Below are 14,669 nucleotides of genomic sequence, written 5' to 3'. Positions count from 1 at the left end.
GCACTTTTAATTATTAGATTTTGATCAATTTTTTGTGGGTGACTTATTCGATTTGTCACTTTTTGACATTTTATTTTTTGTGCTCCTAGGTTTGATATTATAAAACTGGGGAAATAGATGAAAATAGAGGAATAGAAAATAGATGCCTTTAACAAATACGTGTATAGCTCCTAAGCGATAAAATTTTTCTATTTCTTTACAGCTATGTTAATTCTCAAACGACATGGTGTATCAGTTGCAATAGAATTTTGACATAATTTTGTACTTTTCATATAAGATTTCCAAGCCAGAATTCTTCACTTCTCATTTTTTATATGAAAGATTAATCAAGAAATTGGCCATTTTCCAAATTTTCCAAGTAAATTTCTATGGGGATGGGCTTTTCTCTCACACTTCTGCCAAGACATTCTGGGGTGAATACTGAGGCTTTCTCTGAGTTATTGGATTGTGACTTCACATTTTTGTTACTATGTTCATAAAAACTACACATACTCAAAGCTGAAATGAAAAGGCAGAATCAGAGCTCTGTGGTTGAATTCATCCTCTTGGGCTTTTCTAACTATCCTGAACTTCAAGGGCAGATCTTCGGGGTTTTCTTGGTGATTTACCTGGTCACTCTGATGGGAAATGCCATCATTATAATTGTCATCTCTCTGGAAAAGAGTCTCCATGTCCCCTTGTACCTATTTCTCTTGAACTTATCTGTGTTAGAAGTGGGTTTCAGTGCAAGCACAGTACCTGAGATGCTGGTGGTCCTCTCCAGGGAAAGAACTACAATTACTTTTGCAGGCTGCTTTGCCCAGATGTATTTCCTTCTTCTTTTTGGTGGGACTGAATGTTTTCTCCTGGGGGCAATGGCTTATGACAGATATGCTGCCATCTGCCATCCTCTGAGCTACCCAGTGATTATGAACAAAAGTGTTTTCACAAAATTAGTAACATTCTCATGGGTTTCCTGGATCATGTTGGATACCGTGCACACCTCATGGGTTTTCAGTTTTCCCTTTTGTGGCCCCAATGAAATTAATCATCTCTTCTGTGAGACTCCCCCAGTGCTGGAGCTTGCATGTGCAGACACTTTCATTTTTGAAATCTATGCGTTCACTGGCACCGTTTTGGTTGTTATGGTTCCTTTTCTATTGATACTCTTGTCTTATACTCGAATTCTCTTCGCCATCCTGAAGATGCCATCTAACACTGGGAGGCAGAAGGCCTTTTCCACCTGTGCCTCCCATCTGACTTCTGTTACCCTTTTCTATGGCACGGCCATTATGACTTATTCACAGCCCAAGTCTGACTACTCCCCAGACACCAAGAAACTGATGTCATTGGCTTACACACTTCTTACTCCTCTGCTGAATCCGCTTATCTACAGCTTGCGTAACAGTGAGATGAAACGAGCTTTCATGAAATTGTGGCGAAGAAAATTTAATTTACAAACATTCTGACTATTCTAATAAGCCATGTGTTTGTTCACTATCTGACTGAAGGCTAATTTATTAAATGGCCTAATATTTTGCATTTCTTAATTTGTTTAGTTTTCCAAGTTTAATAATATCCCAGGGATCTTTTATTTTGCAGTGTTGTCTTCTTTTTTATTGACAAATGCTTTCATGATATACATTACAACAATTTATTCATTCCTTCCTATGTTCATTCATGTTATTGATTAACTATTGTTATTTTAACATATGAAGCTTTAATAAATACCTATGTTTAAGTGTACTGATGTTTCATTTTTTTTAAGAAGTATGTTATTTTGTTTTTTATTTTATTTTATTTTTTTTAAGATTTATTTATTTATTTATACAAGCACTGGGTACAGTCAGAAGCACGGGAGGGTGAGAGAATTCACCAGAGCCAGAGCGGGGAGCAGAGCAGGCAGAAGGACCGAAGTACACTGCTGAGGGGAGCAGCGGGCCTGGCAGGAGAGGTCTGCACGCCATATGGGACCCTCGCCAGGCCGCTGGGGATGGAACCGGCGCTTCGCAGCCCAGCGCTCAACCGCTGCGCTACCGGGGAGGCCCTGATGTTTCATTTTTATTATTGCTCAAGGCAAGGACGGGGCCAAAAATATTTGTTCTTATCAATTTTACTAGCTTCTGCAGCATTACATTTCAGAATCATTGGAATAATAACGGGATAAGTAGGGACCTTCAAGAGACCAGAGAGGATTTTAATAGGGGAAGTGAAAATCTGTGCCATGAATGGTGAAACAAAGTGCAATTATTTTGTGACAACCAACTAACTGGTGCAACTTCCTAGACTCCACAAACTATTTTTCTAACAGGATTTCTGCTGGTATTTCCCTAAGTTATTCACACAGTGCTGAGAATGGAGAGCTCCATGGGATCTTTGCTGACCTTGCTTGTAGTTTAGTATCTATTCCATTATTTTTATAGACCAATATTTTTATAGACTTTTGTTAAATTTCCCTCTGTTGGCGTAAAATGACCTAAGACATGTTCTTTATAAACATAAGATGATTAAACATAAAGGAGTTATTGGGAGCTAGCGGAGCAACATGGTGGCAAGGAGACGCTGCGAGTAAGATCTCCCATTAAAAAAAGTTAATAGGAGGAAAAGCGGCAGGTCCCAGTGAGAACCGGGACACGGAAGATAAACGGGTGACGCCAGCAAACTGCCCGAAGAAGAAAGTGGCCATAAAAGAGGACCAGAAGGGAGGGAAGCGCAGAACCCTGCTCCCCTCCCCCGCCCACAGAGGCGGCACTCTCCGACCGGCAGAGAGGAGGAAAACAACAAACTAAAACGACCAACAAGAACAAAGGACGCAGCAAGCGGGACTGTGAGTGGAAAGGAACTATTGCAGCCACCACACCCCGTGAACGGGAGCTGTAGAGAACCCTGCAGGATCCGCCGCAGAGGTGAGCTCCGGGCGCCATTGAAGAGAGACCCCGCCCAGGAGGAGACCAGCACCAGCACACAGCCCCGGCCGCCCGGTAAGCCTGCGCGGAAAGCGGCGCGCTGGAAAAACAGACGGATCGGGATTGCGCGGGAAAGCGGCGCGGATCGCGCTGAAAAGCAGTGCGGTTGAAAAGCAAACGCGGGTCTGGATCGGATCGCAGCTGCCCAGGTCCCTGCGCCTGCGACCTAGGCTTGCGGGGAGACGCGCGGAGGCCCTCCCGGAGTGAGCAGGAACCAGGCGCCCAGGCAGGGGAGCGGGATTCAAAAGGTGCCATTCCCGCGCCACTGATCTGGGCTACAGCCCGCGTCCTGGAACTGAGGGCTTTGGAACTGAGACCCGGGGCAAGAAATTAGGGGCGTGGGTTCCCCACGACGGTGGGGCACAAGGCAGACACAGCACCCCAAAGCCGTTGAGGTGTACCCTACCATCCCTGCTCTGCTCCCTGTCCCACGGGGTGGAAAATCAGCTCCCCAAGGGCTCTAGGAGAGATCTCTGGCGCCACCTAGCGACTTGAAGCCAGCACAGGCTCCTGAAGGAGCTAGTGGCCAGCTGGGGAGTTAGCCCACCCCACGCCGGGCCCCTTCCGAACAAGTAGTCTGAGCCCACAGGGAGAGCGAGCACCCACAGCTGGGGCAGACCAAGCGCGCAGAAGAGTGTGCCTGAGACCGGACGCGCAGGGAGTGTGTCCCACATCACCATTATAGAATAGGGACATTTCTTCAGTAAAGACTACCTGCAGAAGGCTTCCTCAGGAGCCAGAGGTGAGCGGGGGAAGTTCGCCCACGCCAGACCCCCTCTGGCCTGCAGTCCAAGCCCAGAGGGGGAGCAGGAACCCACCGCCGGGGCAGACCAGGCGCACAGGGGAGTGTGTCCCACATCGGCATTTTAGAACAGGGACCTTTCTCCAGTAAAGACTGCTTGAAACTGACAGATGACTCCTGGAGGAACCAGAGGAGAGCAGAGAAGCCCACCCAAGATGCCGGCCAGTCCCAACTACACAGTGTCCCAACGCATACGGCAAATTAGAAAACAGACAGTAGGGAGGAGAAGAACCACACGCAACCTAGCAACTCTCCAGAGAAAAAGCACACCACAAAAAGAAAACCAGCCCCCAGATGGCAACGACAGTAACTTGGAAGAACTTCTGAGCCTTCCAGAAAGAGAATTTAAAATTGCCGTGATTAAAAAACTGACAGAAGTCATAAAGGAAAACAATGATAAGGGAAAAATAATCAACGATCAGAAGAATGAAATTGAGTCCCTAAAGAGGGAAGTAAAACAAATGCAGGAGATCAAAGAATTAATGGAAGAACTAAAGAATTCTGGGAAAAGCAATGAAAGCAGAATTGATGAAATGGAAGAACGAATAAGTAATCTTGAAGACACAGAAATAAAAAGAACCAAAACAGAAAAGGAAAGAGAAGTACGAAGGAAAAAGAATGAAGAAAGACTTCGGGAACTATCTGACTCCATGAGGAAAGGAATATAAGAGTTATAGGAATACCAGAAGGAGAGGAGAGAGAAGTAGGAACAGAGAAAATATTCAAAGAGATAATTGAAGAGAACTTCCCAAATGTGAAGGAGGAGCTGAAAATTGATATACAAGAAGCAAGAAGAACACCAAACTTCCACGACGAAAGGAAAAATACAGCAAGACACATAATAGTAAAGCTCCCAAGAATCCAGGACAAGGAAAAATAATGAAGCTGGCAAGAGGGAAGAAACAGATAACATTCAAAGGAAAGCCAATCAGGCTGACATCAGACTTCTCCGAAGAAACACTACGGGCAAGGAGAGAGTGGAGGGACATAGTCAACAGACTCCAAGAAAACAGATGCCAACCAAGAATACTCTATCCCGCAAAGCTCTCCTTCCTCTTTGAAGAAAGAATATGGACTTTCCCAGACAAACAGAAACTCCGGAATTTCATTGCAACTAAACCCCCACTCCAAAAAATACTACAAGGAGTCCTAAAGCCAGAACCTCAGAGGGACGAATAACAATGAAAGAAGGCCAAAAAAAAAAAGTTATTAAAGAATAAATAAATAAAATCCAAGGAAAGACAAACACAATGGCAAATACAGATGTTAACATATCAATATTAACTCTAAATGTAAATGGACTAAACTCTTCAATAAAAAGACACAGAGTTGCAGCCTGGATTAAGAAACAAAACCCAACCTTTTGCTGTCTCCAGGAAACACATTTAGCTACAAAAGATAAAAATAGGCTCAAAGTTAAAGGATGGAAAACAATCCTACAAGCAAATGGACCAAAAAAGAAAGCAGGAACAGCTATACTTATATCAGATAAAACAGATTTCAAACTCAAAAAGATAAAAAGAGACCCCAATGGTCACTACATTATGATCAAGGGGACAATACTTCAAGAAGAAATAACACTCATTAACATATACTCACCAAACGAAGGAGCACCAAAATATATCAGACAACTGTTGTCCTCTCTGAAAACAGACATCAGAGAAAACACATACGTAGTGGGAGACTTCAACACACCACTATCAACAATGGATAGATCAACAAGACAAAAAATAAGTAAAGAAACCAAAGCTCTAAATAAGGACCTAGAGCAATTGGGCTTAACAGATATCTATAGAACACTAAACCCCAAAAAAACGGAGTACACTTTTTTCTCAAGCGCACACGGATCATTCTCCAGGATCGATCCCATACTGGGGCACAAGACACACATCAACAGATACACCAAGATTGAAATCATATCAACCATCTTTTCTGACCATGAAGGCATCAAACTAGAAATAAACCATAAAAAGAAGGCAAGGAACTTTCCTACCTCATGGAGATTAAAAACCACACTACTGGAAGACCACTGGACTAATGAGGAGATCAAAGAAGAAATTAAAACATTCTTTGAATTGAATGACAAGGAGGACACCAATATCCTAAATGTATGGGATGCAGCAAAAGCAGTAATTAGAGGAAAATATATAGCAATAGAAGCTCACATCAAGAAACAAGAAAGAACTCAAAGAAACAACCAAATCTCGAAGCTCAAAGATCTAGAAAAAGAACAACAAAAAAACCCCAAAACCAGTAGAAGAAAAGAAATAATAAAAACCAAAGCAGAAATAAATGAAATTGAAACTAAAAAAACAATCCAAAAGATCAATGAAACCAAGAGCTGGTTCTTTGAAAAAATCAATAAAATAGACAAACCCCTAGCCAGGCTCACAAAGGAAAAAAGGGAGAAAGCACAAATAAACAGGATCATCAATGAAAGAGGAGAAATCACAACGGACACAGCAGAAATCAAAAGAATAATCAGTAACTACTATGAACAGTTATATGGAAACAAGTTTAACAATCTAGAGGAGATTGTAGGACAAATTCCTACAACTCTGCAATCACCCAAAGCTAGATAAAGAAGAAATAGAACACCTAAACAGACCAATTACAATTAGCGAAATTGAAATGGTAATCAAAAACCTCCCCAAAAACAAAAGCCCAGGACCTGATGGATTTACAAATGAATTCTACCAAACATTCAGAGACGAATTAGTGCCTATCCTTCACAAACTCTTCCAAAAAATTGAGAAGGAAGGGACAATACCAAACACCTTCTATGAAGCCAACATTACACTAATACCAAAACCGAACAAGGACAACACAAAAAAGGAAAACTACAGGCCAATCTCCCTAATGAACACTGATGCAAAAATCCTCAATAAAATTTTAGCCATCAGAATCCAACAATGTATCCATAAGATAATTCACCACGACCAAGTAGGATTCATTCCAGGGACACAAGGATGGTTTAACATCCGAAAATCAATCAACGTTATCCAACACATCAACAAAAAGAAATATAAAAACCATATGATAATATCAATAGATGCTGAGAAAGCTTTCGACAAAGTGCAACACCCATTCATGATAAAAGCCCTTGAAATTCTTGGGATACAAGGAACATACCTTAACATCATAAAGGCCATCTATGACAAGCCAACAGCCAGTATCATTCTCAATGGTGAAAAGCTGAAAGCAATTCCATTAAGATCTGGAACAAGACAAGGATGTCCACTCTCACCACTGCTTTTCAATATAATACTGGAAGTCCTAGCCAGGGCAATAAGACAAGAGAAAGACATCCAAGGAATCCAAATAGGAAAAGAAGAAGTCAAACTATCACTATTTGCAGACGATATGATATTATACATAGAGAACCCCAAAAACTCCACAGAAAAGCTAATTCAACTCATCAATCAGTTCAGTAAAGTGGCAGGATACAAAATCAACATGCAAAAAGTCAGTAGCCTTCCTATACACAAACAATAAATCTGAAGAAGAAGAAATCAAAAAAACCATCCCTTTCGTTATTGAAACAAAAAAAATCAAATATTTGGGAATAAATCTAACAAAAGAGGTAAAGGACCTATACAAAGAAAACTATAAAACACTGTTAAAAGAAATAGAAGACACAAAGAAATGGAGAGATATCCCCTGCTCATGGATTGGAAGAATAAACATTATTAAAATGGCCATCCTTCCGAAAGCAATATACAGATTCAATGCTATTCCAATCAAAATTTCAATGTCATTCTTCAAAGAAATAGAACAATTATTGATGAAATTCATATGGAATCACAAAAAACCCGAATAGCCAAAGCTCTCCTGAAAAAAAAAGAAGGGAATGGAGGCATCACACTCCCAGACTTCAAACTATACTACAAAGCCATAATCATCAAAACTGCATGGTATTGGAACAAGAACAGACATACAGACCAATGGAATCGAATAGAAAATCCAGAAATAAACCCACAGATTTATGGTCAACTAATCTTTGACAAAGGAGCAAAGACTATGCATTGGAGAAAGAAAGTTTGTTCAATAAATGGTGCTGGGAAAACTGGGTCGCTACATGCAAAAGAATGAAGCTTGACCACTACCTCACACTATACACAAAAATCAACTCAAAATGGATTAAAGAATTAGACATAAGACCTGAAACCATAAAATATATAGAAGGAAATGTAGGCGAAACACTACGTGATTTGCACATCAAAGACATCTTTACAGACACATCACCCAAAGCAGTGATAGTGAAGGCAAAGATAAACAGCTGGGACTACATCAAATTAAAGAGCTTCTGCACAGCAAAAGAGACAATAACAAAAACAAAGAGAAACCCCACCAACTGGGAGAACATTTTTGCACCCAACACTAATGATAAAGGACTGATCACAAAAATCTGCAAAGAGCGGATGAGACTCAACAACAACAAAGAAAATAATCCAGTCAAAAAATGGGCAGAAGAGCTAAAAAGAAACTTCTCTGAAGAGGAAATGCAAATGGCCAACAGGCATATGAAAAAATGTTCAACATCACTTGTCATCAGGGAAATGCAAATCAAAACTACCATGAGATACCATCTTACACCAGTGAGAATGGCACATATTAAAAAAACTAGCAACAACAAATGTTGGCGAGGGTGTGGAGAAAAAGGAACTCTTCTGCACTGTTGGTGGGAGTGCAAACTGGTCCAACCACTGTGGAAAGCTGTGTGGAGATTTCTGGACCTACTAAACATAGAGCTTCCATATGATCCAGCAATTCCACTCCTAGGTATTTACCCAAAGGGCACAGAAACATCAATTCCAAAGAACACCTGCACCCCTATGTTTATAGCAGCACTGTTTACAATAGCTAAGCTTTGGAAACAACCCAAATGCCCAAAAATCGATGACTGGATCAAGAAGATGTGGTACATATATACCATGGAATATTACTCAGCATTCAAAAAAGATAAACACATGCAATTTGCAGCAACATGGTTGGCGCTGGAAAGGATCATGCTCAGCGAAATAAGCCAAAAAGAAAAAGAAAAATACCGGATGGTCTCACTCATAGCAGGAATCTAGAAAACTTAAATAAGGGACCAGGAAAATGAATAACTATAAGAAAGTGAAAATCAAAATCAACAAAAAACTATGAACCAGAGACACTTTTAGGGGGGCAGGGGCGGGAGGGGGGGGATTGGGGTTAGAATGGGGGCGCTGCAATTGTATGGGGAATATAACAATAAAATTTATTATCTAATAAAAAAAATTAAAAAAAAAGAATTAAAAAAAATAAATAAACATAAGATGATTCATTTTTTTAATCTAAGAGATTTATTATTTGTGTATATTTTCTAGTGTCCTAGACTCATGATCTTTCCTAGAATAATTTATCATTTTACCAAATTTAGAGCATTTAGCCCTTGCTCCCCATTTGATTCTTTGTTATTAGTGAATGTTGCTGGTAGTAAATAGAAAGGGTCTCCTTAATTTTTTTCCTTTTACCAATTTGTAATTTTTTTAAAAAATTGTTCACTTTGGTACAGTATTTGATTTCTCCCCGCAGGTGTAGTCCTCATAAATATCCCACCACCATGGTCCCTTGTGCTCTTCCTTCCCGTGTTTTGATTCCCCCTCCCCCCCTTTAAGTCTCAGGTTCTATAGTTTCCTACAAGTTTTATCTTTTGAATAGGCTCTCAGTAAAATGAACATTTTACAGCATTTATTTTCTGATTCAAGAATGGTAATAAAAGAGGGCCTCCCCTGGTGGCGCAGGCATTTGAGCGCAGCTCTGTGAAGCTGTCCACAGCCTCTGCAGCGCCGGTTCGATGCCTGGCTGCCGGCGAGGGTCCCACATGGCGCGACAGAGACAGACCTCTCCTGTCTCGCCTGCTGCTCCTCTCAGCAGTGTGCTTCGTCAGTCTGCCTGTTCTGCTCCCCGCTCTGTCTCTGGTGAATCCTCTCACCCTCCCGCACCTCTGGCCTGTACCCTGGTTCTTGTATAAATAAATAAATAAATCTTAAAAAAAAAAAAGAATGGTAATAAAAGAAAAAAAAAGCTACTACTGACATAATGAGAATTAGAAATATGAAAATGATTCCATTTTGACAAAAAGAAGTTTTGTCATCAAATGATTGAAACCAGTGTGAGTAATATGAATATGGCAAAAGCAACTTTTCGGTAGGGTATTTAACAGGCATTTGGAAATCCTTTCTCAGATCCTGGAGTCCTGGTGTTCTGCAATTTCCTTCTTATAGCCCTCAAAGTGACCATTATATAAACTCATTTAGGGGGGAGGAAATCTCTGAAAGCCTGAATTCCAATCCAAATAGTAAACTCCATTTTTCTTTTTTGTTCTTTGTTTTGCTTGTTCATTATTCATTGATTCAACAGGTTTTGTTGGGGGCGACCGCTAATGTGATTGTCCCTAGGGAATGCTGTCCCCACCAGTGAAGAATTCAGTTTATTGGAAGATCACTGACTTGGAGAGATCACAGAAACGATGCTGTGACTTCTTTTTTTTAATTGGGTAACATTGGTTTACGTTGTTGTTTGTGTATTAAAGGTGTACTGTTGTTACCACACCGTACCTACCAGCAAGACACCCATAATGCCCCACCATCGTCCATTGTGCTCTCTTCCCACTTTGCTCTGGCCTGCCACCTACTGCCCTTCACCCCACCTCTCTGGTAGCCTCAGTTCTAGTCTGCTTTCTAGGGTTATTTCCTGCCTTATCCTGGGAGGAACAGAAGATGAACAAGCAAGGTGCAAGGTTTGATTGCATACGTGATGGTTTCAGAGTCATACTGATTCTCCATTAAGTTAAAACCAACAAAACCATCCAGTCCAAAAGGACCCTGGTAACACCAACTTAATTTTACATTGGCTAGTAGGATGGATCGTTGAAGTCACGCTTTCCTGACATTGGAGGGTGACATTAGGATTTCCAACACAATCACTGTGGATAGAAAATAAAGTGAACTTTTAAAATGTGATCCTTATGCTGATTCTCTGTGCTTAAAATATTTCAATATTCTCTGTATTTAAGAAAAATGTTGTGTTTGTCCCTGAGGGAATGCTGTGCCCATCCTTGAAGAATTCACAGTTTATTGGAGGATCACTGGCTTGGCATGACCTGTGGAACCCTGTGTTATAAGTTCCTGTCTATACTTCCTCCTGCTTCATGCTACATCTGCCCACCCACTCACCTGTTCTCTGCCTTCAGATCTCCTAAAAATGTCATTTTTAAAAAGACGGCCTTCCTGATACTCCCTGGCCCAACATCCCTTCCCAAATGATTCTTCCTGGAAACACTCCCTCCTCTCTTTATTATTTAAAGTTTATTTTGTGCAGTGGTTTTTTTCCCTACTGGCAATTTGCATCCAGTTGTTAAGATAGCACAGGTGTTTGTAAAGTGATGCAGGTGGGGAAGTACAGAGATTCCTAGGATGTAGGAGAAAGTGGAAGAACATGCTTCTAAGAAGTTAATCTTGGGCCTCCCCGGTTGCGCAGCGGTTGAGCACTGGGCTGTGAAGCTGCCCGCAGCCTCTGCAGCACCGGTTTGATTCCTGGCCACATGTGGGTGAGGGTCCCACATGGCACGTAGACCTCTCCTGTCTCGCCTGCTGCTCCCCTCAGCAGTGTATTTTGTCAATCTGCCTGTTCCGTTCCCTGCTCTGGCTCTGGTGAATTCTCTTACCCTCCCGCACTTCTGACTGTACCCAGAGCTTGTATAAATAAATAAATAAATAAATAAATAAATAAATAAATAAATAAATAAATAAATCTTTAAAAAAAAAAAGAAGTTAATATTCACAGCATGAAATCTGATGCTCTTTTTTTTTTTTCATAATTCATTCTGAGACCATGCCCTCTTTCCTACACTTCACAATTCCACCTGCCCTATTGCCCTAAGAGTACCATCCAGAAGAGAACAGGGGAGAACAAAGAACAGCAGCCACACTGAGGCCACACCTTGCGAGAGACATTCCAGTGGGTCTCTGAGGCCAAAACAGAGTTGGTGATGAGGTCTCACCCAAGATTCTCAGCCCAACTCCACACACATGACTTAGAGATGTGAGAGGAGTTGCTGTTGAATCTTTCTCACGTGTTGCTTGTACATACTGAGATGTATAATATCATCCTGTAATATCAAACTGCTTTATATTCTTTCGAAACTGCATTTGTAGTTGCCTAGTTGACACTGAGTATATTTCGTAGATCACACAGTCTCTTGTTTCCATTATAAGTATCTTATTAAGTTGAACCCCTCATCTGTTTAAAAGTGTGATCTCTTTGTCACTCTTGATAATAAGGCTGATGAGGACAGGGAGTGCATGAATTTCTTCACCATTTTTTCTTAGATCAAGTCAACAAAGTGTTGATTGTCCAGTCTGATGTACAAGCCTCCTAATAACACCCCCAGAACCAGTGGAATGTCATGGTCTCTCTTGGTACAGCCCAGATAGATCTTGCAGTTGCTTCATGATACAGCCCCTTTTCCTCTTGCCCAGGGTCCATCTTTCTTCTTTCTTTTGACTCTCATGAGGCATGCCTCTGGATCTTGGGGTGATAATATCCTTTACACCCTATTTACCTCCCCTTCATTTATGAATGTTTCAAGCTTGATATCTAGAAATTTTGATGAGTACACTCCGAACTCAGTCATGGGTATTACAGGGTGCTACAATCAATAACCATTATTTTTATTTGTTTCCATATAAATGTCTCTTATTTTATATACCTGACTGCTTGGGCCAAAGATTTAAGCTCCCCTGTCTCATTAACTCCCGGAATAAGACAATTTATTGGGCATGAGGATGATTTTTGAACTAAGGTCTCTCTAGGCCCTGCAGTCTCACAAGAAATTTTACCACTCGTTTAACTACTTTAAAGAATGGAATTTGGGGGTGTTGCCCAGAATCATAGTTTTTTACTAAATAACCTTTTTATCAGAGAAACTTATCTGATGACAGAGCAAATATCTAACTATAGACACTAGGTCTTTGTCATGTTGTTAGGGGGAAAAGGATGTCCTAAAGCTAATTCCATACAGGCTTTGTGGACTCCACCCCCACCCCAGGCCAAAGCCAAAGATGCTGGGAACCCCAAATCCCATCACCACCAAAGGGAAGGTGGCTGGGACCTGAGGGTGGGGTTAAGCAGCCAAGTTGGTATAAAGCCAGACATGTGGGCTTTGGAGGGGTCCCCCATTTTGACTCTCCACCAGCCCGCAGCGTCCGGCCAGCTCGGAGAGTGCTTTTTGGGTTTCCAGGTCGGCAGATTGGGTAGGATGCATTAAAGACTTTATTTCCCTATTTTCTCCCTGAGTTGTACATTTTCCTTATTTCCTTTTCCCTTGTAAATAAACCTTTTATTAACCTTTTGTGTGTGCCTGTAGTGGAGTATTAATAAGTCCCTTGTAAGCCCGCGTGTGAGGACCCACAGTCAGGCAACCCGTTCAATATCGGGGCTGCCCTATAACAATATGAGTTATCTTCTCCATGTCCTGTGAGTCCCTGTAGACTCTTGTTGAAACCCCAGGTCTTATCCCATTACTTAGTATAGGGTATAAATCCCATTTTTCCTAACTGACCTTGGATCCATTTCTGGTGGATTCTCTGTATATACATAACAAAATCAGCTCTTTTCTCCTATTAATGTGTTTGTAGATTATTTGTCTAGCCTGAGAAAAACTGAGGAAAAGTGGGACTTTCCTTCCCTCCCCAACATGGCACACTTTTCATTGGAGTTCAAATGTATATAAGAAAGAAAACAACTTGTTATTGTGTCTTGATGACTTCCACAAAGAACACTTCACAGGTATTAGCATCACTGACATCACAAATCAGAGCACTACTACTGTATGACACAGCTCCTGTGGATTTTATGGGGCATGAATAAGAGAAAGTACCTACTGGCAGCATATCTCTTACCTTATATACTCAACTGGTTTATGCATGGGTGTTATCCCTTGATGGTGAATGATATGGGAGGGATCCTTGCATTGGATTCTGTGATGAAAATCCTTCTAAGGATAACTGAAATATTTTCCCGTGAACCTGGATTAGATGGAATGAGTCCCTATGTACTGTTGGCAGCCTTAATGCTGACAGGAGTGGGCAGCTTCTTTGAGAATGGAAACTTCTCTAGGATAGCAGTGGTAAGAAGCAGACAGGGTAACAAGCATTTGACCAAATCACCCAGTTCTGGAGAAAATCAAACTAGCATTTCATTCATTTCTTCACTTTGTTGAGACTGAGCCAATGGTTTTATTAACTGTTCAAGTCAGTTTAGATTGATCCCAGGCTCACTTGATTTTCTCATATACTTGATGGGATTAAAATGTTAATTTCATTTTCACAGTGAAAGTAATAGAATGAGGAAGCTCAGTGATTTGTTCAATTTACACTAGCTAGTTCAGAACTATTGATTCTTAGTTTAGAACTATCTCTATGAAAATGTTATCCAAAATTAGTCAGAAGGAAAAAGATAAATACCGGATGGTCTCACTTACATGTGGAGTATAAAGAAACCAAACGAAAGGTCAAGAAAAAGTCAAAACTAGCAGCTGACCTTAGAACTGAGGCAAATAGCAAAGGCAGACCTGGGAGGAGGGGGCAAAATAGGGGAGGGATGAACATAAGGGAATAAGGTGATGGTTCAAGGTGATATGGAGACTACAGCGATGTAAGAAAAAAAGTTTAATAAAAACTACTAGCAAAAAAAAGAAAAAAATTGCATTTATGAAATGTATCATGAAAAACTATTTTCAAACATATCAGGGGTTCTATTAAACTTCAACTCAAAAAATTCTTGAGAGTGGGCATCCAGGTTTTCTACATAGAGACTTCCATCTACTTGCCTGGGCTTGTTTGTTATGATGCATGAACTGGGCATTGCAGCCAGTCATCCTCACCTCTAGC

General features: G+C 41.0%; 1 protein-coding gene across 1 annotated transcript; it reads left to right on the top strand.

The window, feature by feature from the left end:
- The first annotated feature begins 503 nt into the window (after window positions 1-503).
- On the top strand, window positions 504-1,448 carry LOC119254569 (olfactory receptor 10A3-like). Its single transcript, XM_037521679.1, has one exon. The coding sequence runs from the start codon at window positions 504-506 to the stop codon at window positions 1,446-1,448; it is 945 nt and encodes a 314-aa protein (XP_037377576.1).
- The last annotated feature ends 13,221 nt before the right edge of the window (window positions 1,449-14,669 follow it).

This window comes from Talpa occidentalis, unplaced genomic scaffold (genome assembly GCF_014898055.3).
Source record: "Talpa occidentalis isolate TD23 unplaced genomic scaffold, MPIMG_talOcc4v2.1 talOcc4.3, whole genome shotgun sequence".
Classification (NCBI taxonomy): domain Eukaryota; kingdom Metazoa; phylum Chordata; class Mammalia; order Eulipotyphla; family Talpidae; genus Talpa; species Talpa occidentalis.
Note: the sequence above shows the minus strand (reverse complement) of the source record. Positions and strands in the feature narration are given on the sequence as shown.